This window comes from Mandrillus leucophaeus, unplaced genomic scaffold, assembly GCF_000951045.1.
Source record: "Mandrillus leucophaeus isolate KB7577 unplaced genomic scaffold, Mleu.le_1.0 Scaffold558, whole genome shotgun sequence".
Lineage (NCBI taxonomy): Eukaryota > Metazoa > Chordata > Mammalia > Primates > Cercopithecidae > Mandrillus > Mandrillus leucophaeus.
Window position 1 is genome coordinate 1,814,710 of NW_012106008.1, and position 17,930 is coordinate 1,832,639.

The following is a 17,930-nucleotide window of genomic DNA, read 5'->3' on the forward strand; positions in this document are numbered from 1 at the left end:
CCCTGCCTCTGTGTCATCTCATTACAGAATCTCCCAAAGCTCTTTGAATTCTGGTGTTCCCCATAGAGTGAACCTTGGCTCTCTTTCCACGTAGTACACCCTTGGGCATTCTCCTCTTCTCATATTTATATGACAATGTATCCCAAAGTCTTGTGCTCTGACTAGTTTCCAGATCTTCTTTCACAGTTGCCTCCTGGACATCAGCACCTGACTGTCCCGCCAGTAACTTAGCATAGCATGTTCACAGTTATTCTCATTGTCCGCTTCTGCCTGTCTCCTGCTCACTTCTTAAATTCCCTCTGTCAGGTACTGACAGGACAGTCCACCTTGTCCCTTCTGGATCATCTTCAAATCTCTCTTTATTATCCCTTTCCTCAGTCAAAAGTCATGATGTTCAAATTATCCTATGTCAGGAATATTTTCCAGGTCATGTTTGTCCTCTTCATTCCCAATGTCTCACCTTAATTCATATCTTTATTATCTCTTGTCTAGACTATAGCAACAGCTATCCAAGTGGTCTCTGCCAGTCTCTACCCAGGCTCCTACCAGTGCCCCTGTTTGCCACCAGAATTACCTTTCCAGAAAATAAATATGGCCACAATATTTCATGCTTAGAAATCCCTGCTGGCTGCCTACTAACCACAGTATGAAACGAACGTTCTTTGCATGTTACACAACACTCCTAGCCACTTGGCATGATTTTGCAGTCCACAACCAGCCATACCCTAAATGCACTTGATGTTGTGGCACCACCATGTCCATGACCAGTGACCACAGTGACTAGCACACTTCCTTTTCAGGACTTCATCCATTTGCACATGTTTCTTCCTCCACTTGGATTCTACCATCCTCTCCCCTTTTCCTACATTCCCACTCGTCCTCCAAGAGCCAGTTAACATGTCACCTTTTCCATGAAGCTTTTTAAACAACCCCGAGCAAGTCATGTCATTAATTTATCTATTCAACTAACATGTATTCGCTGAATACTGTGTAAGATTATTAAGATGCAGGGGTTATAAAACAAAACAAAAACAAGAAGTGTCTTCATTCATAGAGCTTATGGTCTAGTGACACAGACAGACAATAAACCAAATATATGTGTGTGTATATATATACACATTTCAATTTGTAATAAGTGCCTTGAAGATGATGAATAGCACATGGTAATACAGAACCAAGGAATTTAGATAAGCTGGTTCTCTATCCCTGTGGCCAGCCTTTCTTAAAATAATGTTACTCTTTTTTTCAAGCACCTGCTTAATTTACATGTCTAAATAGTCTCTGCTAGACCTTTAGTATATCAGTGATTTGTTTTATTCATTTTTACATACTGGACACATACAGGAATTTAATACGGATGTTTGATGATTAAATGAATGAATGAGTGATTTAATTAATGAACCAACTGTTTATAAGTGTCTAACTCTAAATTAGAAAATTCCACATGCAACTAGATAAAGTACATTCCAATTGCTCATATGTTACCTGAAATCTCCAATTTCATTAAATATCAGTTTACATATATTAAATTCACACACATATTTCACCTCTCCAAAATGGACTAGAACTAGTTGTAAGAGAATAAAATTTCAGCAATGGTGAGAGAAATAATACAATACAAGAATACTCCTTAAAAACTGGGATTCCATTATCACTTTTTGATACAGCCAGGCCAAGTAAAAAACAAGAGGGATGTCAACAGTTCTGGAAATCAGCCTCTACTGGGGGCACAGTGGGATCTTTTCTAGCTAAGGCTGAGGTTTGTTTGAAAATACAACACAGTTCAGAAGAAAACTTGGAAAGGGGTTATGCAAGGAATGGATGGACAGCTGCCGGCTGGTCCCGATGGAAGTTATGCTGGAAGCTCCGGATATGATATTCAACAGTTCTGCTGCCAAATGTGCAGACAAGCTCCCGGGACAAAAGTCACCAATAGCAAACCCTGGGAGCTGGAGAGAAAGAAAATGGATTCCGCCTGCCTTTTTGTCCTTCTTCTGGGGGCTGGGGGGAAGAACAGCTATGCTATATGCTACAGGGGCAATAGAGATCAATGTGGATGATGTGGGATAGGAAAGGATGGGCAAGGGCAGCTTTGTGTGTGAAGGAGTTTGACAAACAAGAGCAATGATCGTACATGAGCTGATTTCTCATACACACATAGAGGCAATCCCCAAATCCTAAAAACTTCCTTTAAAACCACAGAATACTATAAACAGCTGACCATCGGGAGGCTGCCTGAAAGCTCAAGTATCTAGCAGGTGGGGACTTGTTTTCCAAGAGCTGGTTCAACAAGACAAACTGAGAATTGTGATCTCACTGGGGTGTGAACACCAGAATTCAAGCAGCAGATGGTGTGATTTAGTGGAAAGGCCATTGGAAAAGGAGTTAGGCTGGGGACAGCATCCCAGTTTCCTCCTCTGCAACAGCATGACCTTGGGCAAGTTGTTAACTTCCCTGAGCCTTTATTTCCTCAGCTATAAAGTATAAGAGGAGAAAACCGAAAACTTCTCCTTACCTAACTTTTAAAACTGTTGTGAGGATCAATAGAGATAATATATGTGAAGGTTCTTTGAAAATTGAGAAGGATACATTTTTTCAACGAATCATTTTACAGCATTTTCTGTGAGCCAAGCATTGATTGGCATGCATTTCAAATATTAAACAAAAGTGAACCTTTGAGGTTGGTACTGTTATTATCCCTGTTTTAGAGAGAAGAAATGGGCACAGAGCAAGTAAGACCCTTGCCCGTGGTAACACAGCTAAGGAACAGCAGGACAAAGATTTGATCCCAGATGCTCTGGCTCCTAAGTCTATGCTCTTAACAACTACACTGTTTTGGCTTATCATGCACAGCTTCTAAAACTATGTATAAGCTTTTACTCATGTATAAATAATAATAATAACACCCAATCCTGTAGAGTACTATACACTTTGCCAAAAGGCCTTTCAGATTCATTATCTTCTTTAATTTTCTTAATAACCTTATGAGGTCATTATTCTTACATTCTGTTGTATAGATTAGAAAACCATTGCTTGGACACCTGTTGACAGTAGGACATGTGTTTCAAATTATTTTTTCAGTAATGGAGAGAGATATGCCGTGCCCAAACCACTCATACCCACCTGTCTATCCCCTTCCATCTATGAATACGGGCTTTTTGAAATGGAAGATCCCAACCAAAGACAAAGCATAAAGAAAATAAAACCCAGAAGAAAAAAGTGGGTGCATAATACTGACCAGCCATTCATATAGATAAACAGGGACGCCTCCTACAAAGTGTTATTTGCACAAAATTATGTCTTCCACTAGTGGTTCCAGTCTAGAGCCTAAAATTCTACCCTAACATAGTCATTCCTTTGACTGAACACCCTTCCAGTTAAAAAGTATCTTCAGAAGAATAGAACATTATCTTGTCCATCCCAATGTGAATTATTTCATAACATTCTCCCAATTTGACAGCTAACTAAGAGCCAACTCTAGCCGGCACACAAAGCAATATGAAACATAAAAGGTCACAAGATGGGTTCAGAGCATGAGACAAGCAAGAAGGCACAGCCAAGCTGAGATTCTGAAAATGAGGCTTAGAAAAATAAGTGAATCCAGAAATTCAAGGTGCACAGAGCTCCAGGGGAAAGAAGTGTGCAATCAAAACTCCAGCCGAAAAGAGGAAGAGAGGGGTCTCCCAGGATGTTCTTCCCTTCTGGATTTCCAGAGTCTATCTCGTGGCACTGCCAACTGGTTTTCATCCCTGAAGAGCTATGCCTGCATCCCTGTGAAGATGGTGGCTGTCATTACCGGAGAACACATGCACAGCAGGAATTCCTGCCACAATGTGAGGAGGAGCAAGAGGAGAAAGAGTGAGGGGGTAGCCAATAGCAGGGGAGGAAACTCTAGATGGTTATGTTTAAAAGGATTTGTTCCACTGTCAAAACCAGAAAGCTCTCCCCAAGAGCCAGCTTTAGAGAAGGAAGCCTGCAATGACAGAGAGGAGGCGGGATGTTATTAAGGAAGCTCTTTGGAAAGGAGGCTGAAATAAGGGAAGAAATATTAGGCAAAAGGCAGGCATGTCCATAAAAATCCACCTGTGGACTGTGATGGACCAGGAATGCCTGGGGGATGCACAGAAACCAGGCTCTAGTGTTTCTCAAAGGCTCCTAAAGCCACCCTGATTCTTTAGGACAAGGACAGCTCTTTAAATCCAGGCCATCAGAGCACTTGCCCATTCCTGATTCTCTCCAGTGACTGGGATAGGACCCAATGACTGCCAAGCTTGTGAAACTGGAAAACTGCAAAAACTCACACTTTCTCCTCTCAACTGCCCATTCCCTTTTCAGGGCCCCATGCTCAGGAGAGACATCGATCTCTCCCCGCCCTGGAGCTGGGGGCCCCAGGCCAAGCTGGCATCAGCTCCCACTCAGGCTCAGGCTGTCGGGTGCTCAAACAAAGACATATTCGGACCCTCCTGCAGAGACAGGGGGCCTATTTCTGGGCCCAGAGGGAGCTGGCCTTAATCTGTTGCACAATGAATGACAACAATGTTAAGAATGAAAATATGGTTTGGGGGGATAGTCCCCAGGAGCCCAACATTTTGGTATTTAAAGGAACTTTAATGAGCTTAAGAGGCTAATCTGGAGTTCAGGAGGGGGTGTTTTGTTTTGTTTCGAAAAGTCCTTTTAAAGATTCCTGAGGCTTGATAGGGAGGAGGCAACAGAATTGTGAGTCAAGGCGTGGCTGCTGTGCAACTGAAGGGGCGGGATGGAATTAGAGAGGAAGCTGCTCCAAAGAGCTCCTCTCATCGCAGCAGTAGAACCTCGTGCTCAAGAGATGAAGGATGCTTCTTTCCAGGCTGGAGAAGTGTGATGTTCAAAGAAGTAGCCAAGAGTTGAGAATGAGTGACGTGTTTACGTCCTACCGAATGCCAGGCTTCTGGCCAAATGACTCTCCTGGTTTATTGGTGACAGCATCAGACTCAGGCACTTGGCACCTCTCTCACTCACCAAAACACACCCACCTGTAGTAGCAAGACATAATCCAGCATCCACTAAGGTACCAGGCACGGTCAGAAAGGTTTTTAGAGGCCCCTAAATGGTTACCCAAAGAGTAATGGTCATGAGGTCATGCATACTTGAGAGTTATGCCACTCACCATCTATTTGCCTGAGCCTCACCCAACTGAGTGGCCATGTGACTGTTATTTTGTGTATCTAAAAGGCTAATTAGACCAGGTACAGTAGCTGATGCCTATAATCCCAGCACTCTGGGAGGCTAAGGTGGGAGGATCGCTTTGAGGCCAATAGTTTGAGACCAGCCTGAGCAACATAGCAAGACTCTGTCTCTACTAAATAAATAAATGCTAATTAGAAAATCAAAAGAACACTAACAGTCCACAAAAATGGTTTGGGCAAAAACAGGCAGTTGACGAAATGGAGTTTAAGCAACATCTGATGGGTGGTTGCAAGAGTCAAGTTAATAGAATTCTATAGGGTATAAGGGAGGGAGAAGGGGACAGAGGCAGATGTGAAGTCCAGATACAGCATGTGGTCCATTCCCAGCAACGGTGGACACTTAAGATATTTTTAATACAGATGGAGTTCAATCGGACCTGTAGGATGAGGCAGTCCAATCCACAGTGGCCAGATAGCTCTCAGAGATAGATAGCTCTATCTATCACTCTATTATACAACGATAATAATAAAACACAGATCGATCTATTGGTGCGAGGATACACTGGAGGCCCAGAGAGTCAGAAAGGCCAGACATATTTGCTGTTATCCAAAAATAGGATTCCCAAACTGGAATCTTGAAAGGCTGGAAGAGATCAAACTCTTTCATGTGACTTCAGTTAGAGGACTAGGAAAAGCACAGTCCACTTTGTATTTTTAGTTGTTATGACATTATGGTGCAATAATGGGGAATCTGGCAATCGTTTCATTAAATTCTAGCTAATCTGTGCATGGCAGCAAGGCGACAAGCTCTACAGATGACTTGGTTGCCTTGGTTCACCACTGTAAAGAACAGCACAGGGGTAGGCTTTCAAAATCCTTTTTTAACTATCCAGATGGGGCTATTTGTGACGGGACTAAGTATACCCACAGGGTAGGAAACCGATGTAGGGCTACAGTTTTCTTCCTTACACCATGTCTTCACTAATACTTCAGGGTTTCTACTGCATTCCAGTTGCATCTGCTGTCTAATGCCAAAAGAAACTTAATCCCTATCCTAAGTCTCATTTTATTTATTTTCAGTAGTGTGAAAACAAACATGTAGCAAGATTACAGTGTTTACACCTCCTTTTTAGCCGATATAGCTCTAATCCTCCTGTTAATTAACACCAGGGCCATAGCAATTTTATTAATTTCATCTTGGTTAAAAATATAGACAGATAATTGTGCTTTACTAAAATAACAATTTGACATTTGGGGGGTGTTCGCTTCATTTTAGCAAGACGGTTGGACAGATTTTATTTAAGATATGACAAGGAGACACAAAGCTGCAGTCGACATTGGTTAATGATAACGTAACCAATTTCAGTTATGATAAAATGACTAAAACACCTCCTATCATGCTAGTCAAAGGAGACTAAGGAGAAAATGTTGATTCTATGGGGTACCAAACCAGAGTCTCCCTCTCTTTCAGAAAACAGGCCCTTCTAAGGGGGCCCAAAGGGGAAAAAGGCATCTTTTCTTTGTCCTCTGTGATATTTGCTCCAGAACGTTTTCTACACTTTGCTCTTAAAATTACCAGCTTCCTCAAACCAAATCTGAAAAGGCAGCGACTGTCTAATGTTCCTAAGAGACTTCTTGAAGAAAAACATATAGAATATTCCTAAGAGGAAGCCTCAGCCATGCTGGACATAGGGCTGAGCCCTCCCACATAGGAGCCTTTCTGCTTCTCAGCAGAGGGTAGGAGAGACACAGCTCACCCCATCCAGCCCCCAACCCTCTAGCTCACCCTCCAAGTGGCTCATATGGGAACTTCTCTCTGAAGATACGAAAGAGCATTTACAAATTCATGTCAGAAAAATGTTTATAAAAAAGAAAGAAAGAAAATTGAAAAACACGGACGTAGAGCTAAGGTTTCAGAGTTAGAGCAGAAATTATTTTTAAATCTTTTTCTTGTGGATGTGATTGTGCTTTTTTCCTCATAATTCATTTTCCAGTGTTGTATATCTGTACTTAATAACCAAGATCATAACATTCAGTATTGGTTATTTTGAACTTCATAAAATCCAACAATGACATTTTGTAAAATGCATTTATTCTAAGATGTTTTAGTAAATTTCTGATCATATCATGAGTACTTTAAACCTTTGTCTACTTTCTCCCCTCTAAACACTATGACCTAAATAATTACTTTGACTATAAAAGAAAAAAATAGCTGATAATGAAATAATTGGAATTGTTCTCATTAGAGAAACAGCTCCTGCCCACTATCTCCAAAAACCTTCCCAGAATTAAAAAGCAATAATGAAGAGGCTTCCCTGAAATTAGTGGTCTTTCGATTAATACAAATGTTATAAATACGAAAAATGAAAAAGCAAGAGAACAATGAACGATCAGGAAAGTTACTGGCACTAAAATCTGAATATCAAAAGCTATTTCCTAGCCAGGTAGGTGTAATATGTAAAACTAGACTGAATAAATAACTTTTAAAAATGTGTTCCATTTATGTAAGGATCAAAAGAATCCCATAAGCCTACTGTAAAAAGGAATGTTCATATCTAGTATTTTAATTCCCAGAATACTATTAATATCTACTCCTGCTATCTAATTTTATTGCAAAATTTTAAGTCTTAGATTCCAGGAAAGTCTTTCCCAGGGACCAATACATATAAAAAGAGAAAACACCTCCGAGCAAGGAATGCTTCCAATCACCCTCTAAAATTAAAAAGGGAGAAAAAGAGAGAGAGATTAAGTGCCTGCACAAACACAACCACAGCCCACGGATGGTGCTTACGCCGAGCTAAGCCCCCTACAATTTAACACAGACATCAGTTTATTGCCTAGCTGTGTTTGATTTTTATATTCCTGAAATTTTATTGTGCCAGGAGTGGGGCCAACAAAAGATAAAGTAAAGCAAAAATGTAACAATTGCCTCTGTCATTCCATCTGCCGGCCCCTTTCATGAGTAACTGCATGCCCAATTTTGATCTCCAAGTAGTGTCACAGTAATAAAACTAAACTAACTCCTCCTCACACACACACACTTCCTCGACTACCTTGATAAAATGCAGAATTAGTTCATTACTGATGCTAATAGATATCATTACCTAAGTCTTTTTCACCACGGAGCTGCCAATCAGCGGGTCCAAAGAAAGATGCAGAGAAAGCTCTAAGTGTGACAGCCACTTTCCCCTTTTTCAGTCCCTTTCTTTGGAAAATTGGGCTGCTCCAAAAGAAAGGGAAGAAAACATCCACTGGCTCTTTGAGGAAAGGTTTCCCAAGGCCTGTGATTTGCTGACATGCGGGGAGTTATGATGTTGTGAGAACAGCCCTGATGACAGCAATACTATCCCACACTGCTCCTAGGATGTCCAGAGCAATCCAAGGGATCATGATAAACTTCATATGTGAGGGCAGAGGGCCCCGCCTGACCCACAGAGCCAGGCACATGAAAGAAACAATAAAAACTTGATTTAACTGTGGGATCCCTTCCAGAGGGCTTAATTATCTATTGTATTACCACATTCCCGTTATTCAGCAGTCTCTTCTGTCTCAGACTGAAGTCCAACTGCAGTATTTGTTTGGAACAAATTCAGGGAAAACTCCAAACTAACCAGATCATAGAGGACTCAGTTAAATAGGGAACAACAGTTATATAAATAGAAGTCCCCTAGGCTGGAAAATATTTTGGTTGTCTGCTAAGTTTCAGGAACGTTGAAGACAGTTGAATCCACTTTCAAAACATCTACACCTATGTTATCCTCATGTTTCATACGACATGGTACAGATTCATCAATTGTATAAATGTTGTCATCCCACCAAACTATCTATTTTTCCATGTTGACATGTCATAACAAAGATAGCCTTCAGTTCTTAATTTCTATACATTAGTAAATCAGTGTTCCACACTCTCGCCTTAAACGCTTATTTTCTGGGAGTAATCAGAAGATAAATTATTCCTAATGGCATCGCAGTATATGAGAAAAATACTTAATAAAACATCCTGAAGTCTTCCGATGAATAGTTGTGTGTGCAAGACATCACTGTCAATACTACTTTTTTAATTAGAAAAACTTGGTGTTTGACATTGTGAAGGTGTAACAACTAGTTGAGAGAATGAAATTTTAACTTTTTAACTGGTTGCCTAACACCATAAACAGACAGCTAAGAATTCAAAAGCAAAACTGCCCAACAGCAAGAAATTCACATACAGATGGCTAAGATAAATGTGATAAACTTGCTTTGTTAACATTATGCCTATGATTGACACTGAAAACTGTGCATTCACTATATATTCTTTCATTTAAATGTGTAGAAACAGCATTTGAATTTCATGAAATTTGGAAACCAAGGCGCTGCCTGCATATTCATTTTTTATTAAGTGCTCCCTAACTTACCATCAACATTGTCTTACCACTTAACTTTCACCTCATTTTCTTCCCATTTACTTTGTTTGGCCTCAAATTTTTCAAAGATCCACCAAAAAAAAAAAAAAAAAAAAAGCAAAGCTATTTTTACAATTGTATTTTTTAAAGAGGAAAAATGCTCTTTGTAATTGCTTCAGGACTATTGCCTAAAACTGAGTTGTGTTCCCTCTGGAGGATAAATATCTGGCTATTCTCGATAGCTTCTGTGCAATATCTAGTCCTACACTCCAAATGGAAGAAGGCTTTGATAAATACTTGATGGCAAGGACAACACAGATGGAAAAAGTGTTGAGCTATAAGCCTCCTGAAGGCAGGCTCTGAGACTTTTTCTCATTGTTCTCTCCTCATCTAGCCTAGCGTCTTGCATATAGAAACTCCATAAAAGCTTACTGAATACAGAAGTTTGTCCTGAGCCTAATTTTTTTACAGAACAAACAAATAAAAATCCCTCTCCTTTTTCTCCTACAGATACCACCATGCAGACTAAGACCATTAAGATTATCAAATATATTCAAACCTTATTTTATTGGAAAAAGAATAGAATTGGAACGGAGGATAGAGAAGAGAAAAAAGGAATTTTTAAAAAGGAATAAGTTAACCTAACAAGCAATTGATGGGCTAAGCACAGGCTACTACTGCTATGATGCCATGAGCTAAAGAGGACAAAAAACTCAATTTTTAGAAATCTATGGTTCCAAAAATATTTTTAAAATAAAATTAAAATCCTTCACCGAAATGTCAGCACCGCTCTGAACAATGTAGCTCACATCCCTCTGTAAAATCTTCTTGGTTCTGGCTAACAGCTGGCAAGTTGATCCCTGCAATTTTCCCTTTGCAGAAATAGCTTTGTGAGGAGAGAACTGACCCTCCTGGGCTAATAAGCCCAAACCGCGCCAAACCTGGAGGGCTGAAATGGAAGGGACATTGTTGTGTTAAGTACTTTACAACAACTGTTTCTTCTCCTCTTGACACAGCCTGACTTCCTTAAAGAAGATTTGACTGGCCAGACAGCTGTGTTGACCCTTAAGCCTTCTTTGATTCGTGATTTTTTTTTTAACAAACAGAATAGAAATTCACAATCCAAATCCTTTCCTAAGCCCCAATACTTGTGAATTTGCCAGTGTTGTGCCTGAAGGATGTGGACATTTCAGTAATCTATAAGCAGAAAGTTAAAGATTGGGTCTACACAATACCAAAACCTTTCGATGAAAAGCGAGAGAGAAAAAAGCGAGCAATCAGCCAGAAGCTTTATTCAAAGGTGATACTTGAAGTTGTGTGGGCTAAATCTATTTAACTACCTAAAAATTACACTTTTCACTCAGACACCATGTCAATAAACAGACAACCAAGAATGGAGACAGGCATATCTTCTTTCAAAAATGTTATCCATAATGATCACTTCATAGGTTGTCATAAGGAGTTTTCACTTTTTATATATTGTCCAATTCATCCAAAATCGAGCACACATTTCTTTTAGTTCTGAAAAAAACCAAGCTATTATCTTTTCAAAACGACAAAAAAAATGCCTAGTACTCTCTCCACATGGGGGTAAAATTCGAGCATTTTAGGGCAAAAAGGCGGAGTGGCAGAAACAATTTTTTTGTGTGGTCACAGGGTCTAATCACTTTGTCAAGTTTTTAAACTTGCATAGCCCCAGACAACAGGAAAAGAAATACTTCTATTTATTCTCAGTGCTTTTTGTTATACAGAGACTTCTCCCGCTCAGCCCCTCTCATTGTGTTTTTAATAACATGATAGAACTGCTTTTCACGCACGCTAACCTTCCTTTGATTATCTTCATGTAATGCTGTTCCTTTCATTCACCAGTGACAAATGCAGAATTTTGCGCGTGCACGCGCGCGTCCACACAGTCAACCTACACCAGTCCTAATGCACAAAAAAGAGACCTCTGGATCAGCCACTTTTCTTCAATCACCTCCAAAGCCCTGCAAAGCCAATACCCTTATTAATTAAACATTTCGCAAGGAAAAACCGTTCCCTCTCCTTACACCTCCTAAGCTCCTACCGGCACGCCCGGAGAGAATAAGGAAGTTCTCTGCCTCCCACTTTCTGGCCTCATCCAGGCTTTGGTGTTATAAAAATCTAGTTTCGAAATATCCACTTTCTTAAATGCCCGCCTCCCAGTTCTCCTCTAAACATACCAGAACGTTCGTGTGGACAGGAGGGAACTGAACCTGCTCCGTGCAGAAGAGCATATCCACACCTGAACTAGGGTAGAGGCACAGGTTGAAGGAGAGGGCTTCAGTTCAGGCCCCAACTACTGTCCTAAAAGCCCCTGCATCAGAAGGGTCTGGAGAAAACCAGGAAGGCGACAGTGAAAGGGCGAACGGGCTGTGCGCCTAGTTCCGAATGGCAGCAGCGCCATTTCCGAGCCCAAACTATCCGGACTCCAGCGAACAAACCCGAGCGGGAAACGCGCACAGGGCACAGGGGACAGAAGCTGCGGGGTCAATACAGTCTCACCGCACGGCACAGGCGCGAAGCCTGCGCGGACACCTGGGTAACATGGCTTGAGAACCAGCAAGGAGACACGGGGTCACTGGCAACCCGCAGGGCACCCCGGTAAAAAGCGGAGACCAAGCTTGGGGGAGACCAAGCTTGAGGGATTCCAAGGCTAACAAAGAGTGGCCTCCGGGAATGGCCGAGTCAGAGAAAGGGGCCTGGGAGGACTAGAAAGTAGGCGAGCAGACCGTGGAGGAGAGCCGTCGCGCGCACTTCTGCGGGACTCGGGCCACTGTTGCGCGCACCCGCGCGGATCTCTGCCCTACCACCTTCCCGTGAGAGGCAATGTACACGACTGGGCTGAAGGGAATTTCTGCTCGCTGGGCGTGCCTCTTGGGCCTTCCAGAACAGGACTAGGGTAAAGGAGGACAAAGTCCTCGACGCACACTGATGCCAGTGCGTGGGGAGCGCTACGGGGGCGCGGCTACTTACTTCTCGTAGTCATACTTGCAGTAGAGCTTCTTGTCCCGGTAGAAGCAGGTGGTCTCCAGGGGCTCTTTGCAGGAGGCGCACTGCACACACTGCTCATGCCAGAAGCTGTCGTTGAGCCGCAGCAGAAACCTGTCCAAGATGACCCGCTGACAGCCCTCGCAGACAGACTTGGGGCTCACCGCTCTGCCTGTAGCCGCAACAGACGTTCGCGGGTGAGCAGCCCGGGCAGGTCGACCATGCCAAACCTGGCTGGGACCCGCTCCTGATCCCTTCACACTCACGGATTCCCCCAGCGCCCCCCAACCCAGGGAGTCTCTGCTAATCAACCAAGCTGAGACTTGGAAAAAATCAAACCAAGTGGCGTTTCTAACAAACGGAGACTATGTGAGAAGGTTTAATTCCTAGCGGGGGAGGGTACAGAAATCAGTAATTGGCCTTTAATTAACAAACATACCCAGGTATGCTCGCAAACGTGTGCACATCCTGTAAGATTAAATTACATACAAATTTGTGCTCTCAGGTTTATTACGTCGTAATTAATTATTAAATCACTATGCCTGTCTCTGACTGTTTTAAAAACTGAGAATGCATAAGAACAATTTGGATTTTTCTTTGTTAAAACGCAGAGTTCTGTTCTATTTTTTGAGGGGAAATAAAATTTTCTCTTTTCTTCCTAAAAAGTCCTGGGGGTACAGAAAAATATCGTCTCACTCCGTAGCAAACCTAATATTATTCAAACCGATGAACCCCAAACCGCTGAGTCTTGACTGGCATGCAAATTGCACATGAGTTTTTCATAACTAAGAAGCGTCAAAACAGAGGGAGGGAAAAAATTAGCGGAAGCAGCAAGCCGCGGAGTGTCCCGGCCGGGATTCCCGATGCCAGGCGCGTTCGGCAGCAGTGCTTGAGGGCGAAACGGGCCTCAAAGCGACTCAGCGGAGGCAGGGAATCCACTCTTCGCTACCCCTTGGACTTTTTGTGTTTTGTTCCTTTAGTTTGTGGGAGGCGGAGAGGTGGTTCAGGTGGCGACGCTTGGCCACCTTTATTGGCACTTTTCACAGCTATTGAAAGAAGGCCTTGTCCCCCAGTAACAACACTCTTGCGCTTGTCCCCCCAGTACCAACACTCCTGCGCTCCCCATTTCCCGGCTGCACTCTCTGTCCACTCTCCCCTTTCCAGAGGCCAGGCCACCGGCTCGGGAGCTGAACCTGCCGCTTTGGGGAGCGGACGCGGAAGGTTAGGAGAAGCAGCGAGATAGACCTCAATTTTACAGTTCTATTTTCTTTCGGTAGGGTCCCGGCGTCCTGGGCCAAGACCTGGGCGTTGAGAGCGAACGTGGGCCGGACGGAGGGCACAGAGCAAAAAGCGACGCCCACTGTATACATAAATCCGCACCCGCTACCCGCCCGGGTACTGCCTGCTCTGGCCTCCGCTCTCTTCCGAGGCTGGGCAAGTCCAAAAGTTCCCGAAAGGGGGGTTCAAAGAGGGGCGCTCAGTGCACGTGATTTCGTTTCATCTGGGGTGTTGGAGGTGAGGAGATTCCTCTCTGGATTTGGTTTCTCCAGCACAACTGTCTCATCCTCCACATTCATGCCGCTCTAGCGGTTCCGAGTGAAAGAGTCAAGAAGTTTAAAGGACAGAACGAAAAATCCCTCCTGATAAAAATACAGTAAAATAAAATAAAACTCGGGCTTCCCAAACTTGAAAAGCTCCGAGGGCAGAGTGGTTGGGGAAGCCGTAACCAGAATCTCTGGCTTCAGCTCTGCAAGACCCGTGTGTGGACACTCTTCCGGGGTCCTTGACTCACTGCTCCTACTCTGTAGCTGCAAAGGAGTTGTGAGGGGGGACCCACAGGACCCGGCATCCAGCTCCAGTTAATTAACGCGGAGGCTAGGGCCCCGCCGCGCGGTCTAATCCCCGCGCTGAGCTGCCTATCGGCCCGGAAAAGTCTCTCTCGGCCGTGCCTATGGCTGAAATTGTGGCTGGAGTTGGTGGGGGAGAGAAGCCGCCTCGAACTTGGGCGCTCCAGGCCTCGGGTCTCGGATGCTACTGCCTCTAGGCCGTGAGAAGAGGGCGGCATTTATGAGACGTCGATCAGCTCCGAGATTAAAAATCCAGCCCTGGGTGTTTTTAATCACTTGCCATTCAGACGCCTGCGAACAAGCTCGCCCGCCCCTCGCGGCTTTGGGGAATTCGGTGCCCGGTGCGTGAGGCCTGGGGCGGCTTGTTGGATTTATTTGGATAGGGACGACCCACAAGGACTGACGGACAGATAGTGATGGGGCTCAGTTTAGTGCATGAAGAGGGGCGCTAGCTCCCCTATCGCGGACCAGGTCCCAAAGAGCGGGGCTCCAGACCTCAGGGCCAGGCGGGAAAGAGAGTGCGCCCAGGACGCACGGCCTGAACACTCACCCAGCAGCGAGGAGAAGGAGGCTGAGGTGTCAATCGCGCTTTGGAAGTTCTCCTCCATCTTTAGGCCGTCCAGCATGTTCGGGCCGGGCCAGGAGGACCTGTAGAGGAGAAGAAACGATGCGTCTGACGTCCGTGTCCGCTGGGACTCGGCGCCCGCAGCCACCGCACTCCTGGGAAAGAACGGAGGGAGTGTCCAGGGCGACCAGAATCAGCCAGGAGGAGAGAGTCCAGCCAAGAGAATGTAGGGTGGGAGGAGAGATCAGTCACTGCGAACTGCTCTGACTGATCTGATTTCACTTGAAGTCAACACATTATGTACTTAGGCCTCCGCCCCCCAACTGCGTTTCTCCTTCTCCTGCCCCCCCACCCCCACATCCATCCCTTGCCCCAGGTTTTCCATCCCGAATCCGACTCCGCCCCAACCTATACGAAGGTGGGCCCTCGGGACGTCTCTGCAGGAACTCAGCTACTGGGGTATGATGGTTATATAAAGAGTGGGTTCCCTCCCTCGCGCGACGGGGTCCAGGCACGCGGGACGATGGAGTTTGCAATCCCGCGTCCCAGCCGCCGCGTTGCGGCCCTCACCTGCCCCGGGTCGAGAAGGGGCACAGTAAGGGACCCGGAGAGCGTCCCGCCCGCTTCTGGACTCCTGGCGCTACACTCTGCTGGGGGGCGCGCGGGAGCCGGTGTGCGGGACGCGCAGGGAGGTCCTCCCGCCAGTCGGCCAGTGCCGAGAATGTCTGCAGAAGCAAAGGAGTCGCCTCGGGGAGGAGCCCCGGCTGGCCCGGCTCAGTCTTGGATGCATTTCAAATCAACTTTCAGAAACACGCCCGCCCGAGCGACAGCCTAGGCACGGGTAGCCTTACTTACCTGGTAGGCGAGCTCTCTCCCAGTGACTGGAGCAGAGAGAAGTTGTGGAGCGCTGCTGGAAGCTTCGGCCCGGGAAGGCGTCGCCCCCGAGACTGCAGCCGCAGGAGCCGCCCTCGGCTCCGGAGCGCCGGGGAGGGAGCCGGAGCGAATGCCGGCCCCTGGCTCTGCTCCTCGGCGCGCCCGGGCAGGGCCGGGACGCGGTCGCGAGCTGCCGGCCTTCCTGGGACGTCCTACCAGCCCGCGTCGCTCCTCAGCAGGAGGAGAGGGCCGGTTGCTTCTCCGAGGCTAGGAGGGAAGGCAGAGGCCCAGGGTCCTGGGTGCGAGTCGGCCCTGCTTCGCCGGGGCGGATCCTGCAGCTTCTGACAGGGGCCGCGGCGCTGCGTGCGCGTCGGAGGAGAGGGGGTGGGGTGCGCTGGGCGGGGGGCTGGCAGCGCGTCCCGTGGCGGGGCTGTGGTGCTCCCTTTCCCAGCCTAGCGGTGCGGCCACCACACGGCCGCTGCCTTCTGCGCCCCTCCGCCTCTGGGAGCTCTCGGACACTCAAAGTTTCCTCCCCTCCACGTGTAACTGTTACCTCGGGGCTCTCTGGCCCGGTCGCCCCCCAATGCCCCTCACCCCAACTGGGCCTTTAAGGAGATGTCGGCGCCTCCTGGACCGCGGTGCGGCCTCGAGGATTCCCCCGCTGCTCTCCAACTGCTGCAATAAAAGCGCTGCAATCCTTACCCGGGCCCCGGGAAGCGCTGAGAAGCTGTTTAGCGCCGGTGGTTGTGGACCCAGCAGCTCTGAGCTCCTCAAACCCCTTATCACCTGGGGGCTCTCGCCAGTTCCCAACTTCCTTTAAGCTCGAACCGTATTCACTGATGGGGTATACAGAGGCCATGGGACCCACGGTCTAAGAATCACGCTCTTGGGAGACAGTAGGTGGGATCTGCCCCCCAAGATGATGAACCTGCAATGACACTCTACAGGAAATCAGGTACAGGGACATTGTTAGGGGAACAAAGTCTCTGGAAATGTGAAGTATCTGCACCTCCTAACTTTAATTTACAGTAACAGACCTTTAGCTCCCTTCAGAGCAGGAATAAGGCCTTATCCGTCTGTATATCCCAGGAGGTAAGCATGTTGTGTGGCCCAGGTGGATGCTCAATAAATAAATCACAATGCTGGCTAGCGTTTATCATTTATTTTGTGCCAGCTTTGTTACATAGTCACCTCATTTAGTCTTTACAACAACCCCCATGAAGCGGAGACAATTGTTGTCCCAGTCTTACAGTTGAGGGAAATGTAAGGGAATTCATGGAATCTGAGTCCCATCATCTGAATATCATGGGAAGGTTCAGTTCAATTCAGTGGGATTCTCTGGGGCGCCTTCAGTTCCTAAACTGAATTGAACTGAGGTGAAATTGGCAGGCCGTTTGACATGGTGAACTCAAGCAGAGGAGATGCCACATAGCCAGGGATTTTCTATTACCTCCTCCAAAGACAGAGGCACTTCTTTATTTTTAAATAAAAAGTGCTGGCAGCAACTTGCTCTAATGTGCTTAGGAGCAGCGACCCCATTCGCCGTTCTAAGTGCTTTCTGCCAGCAGGCACAAGCCAAACACTGAATATGACTCCAGACGAAGGAGGGGAAATGGCAAAGAGACTAATGCAATATATTTGAATGCTGCTTTACACTTTTCAGGCATTTTCACATACACGATTTTGCTTGATCTTTACAGCAAACCTGTGAAGTAGGCAGAACAGTTTTATCCATTGTTTCAGATGAATATTTGGAGCTTAGCATGGCTGGGAGATTTCCCTGATGTTGCCCAGATGGCTAGTGGCATGTCTCCTAACACCTAACCTCTGTCCTTTCTGTCACCCCAGGTATAGCAGGGTGTAAAAAAAATACAAACTACAAGTATTATTAGGATAATATGTGAAATAGAAGTTAAGCAAGAAAAAAATGGAGTAGGGCAGATACAACCATAAGGAATATTTTTATTTAAATACTCGGCAGAGTTTGGGTTTCACTAAAGGTCTTGAATATATGAAATTTGTTTTAACTAGTGGTAAGACTGTTCCTTTTAGTGAATATCCTGAAAGTGGATAGATTGTCATTTGA

General features: G+C 45.6%; 1 protein-coding gene across 2 annotated transcripts in view; it reads right to left on the reverse strand.

Annotated features, from left to right (window-relative positions):
- The window catches only part of LMX1A (LIM homeobox transcription factor 1, alpha), a 154,745-nt gene extending 138,558 nt beyond the window's left edge, over positions 1-16,187 (reverse strand). Inside the window, exons 1-3 of one of the 2 annotated variants that reach the window (XM_011998131.1) lie at positions 15,827-16,187; positions 14,957-15,054; positions 12,545-12,731 (exon numbers count right to left, since the gene is read on the reverse strand). In XM_011998131.1, coding sequence (XP_011853521.1) covers positions 12,545-12,731; positions 14,957-15,032 — 263 coding nt within the window. In that variant the 5' untranslated portion in view covers positions 15,033-15,054; positions 15,827-16,187. Of the gene's footprint in view, positions 1-12,544; positions 12,732-14,956; positions 15,055-15,541; positions 15,708-15,826 lie in introns of those variants that run through there. The other variant, XM_011998130.1, reaches the window with a different exon arrangement.
- Between the last annotated feature and the right edge of the window lie 1,743 nt (positions 16,188-17,930).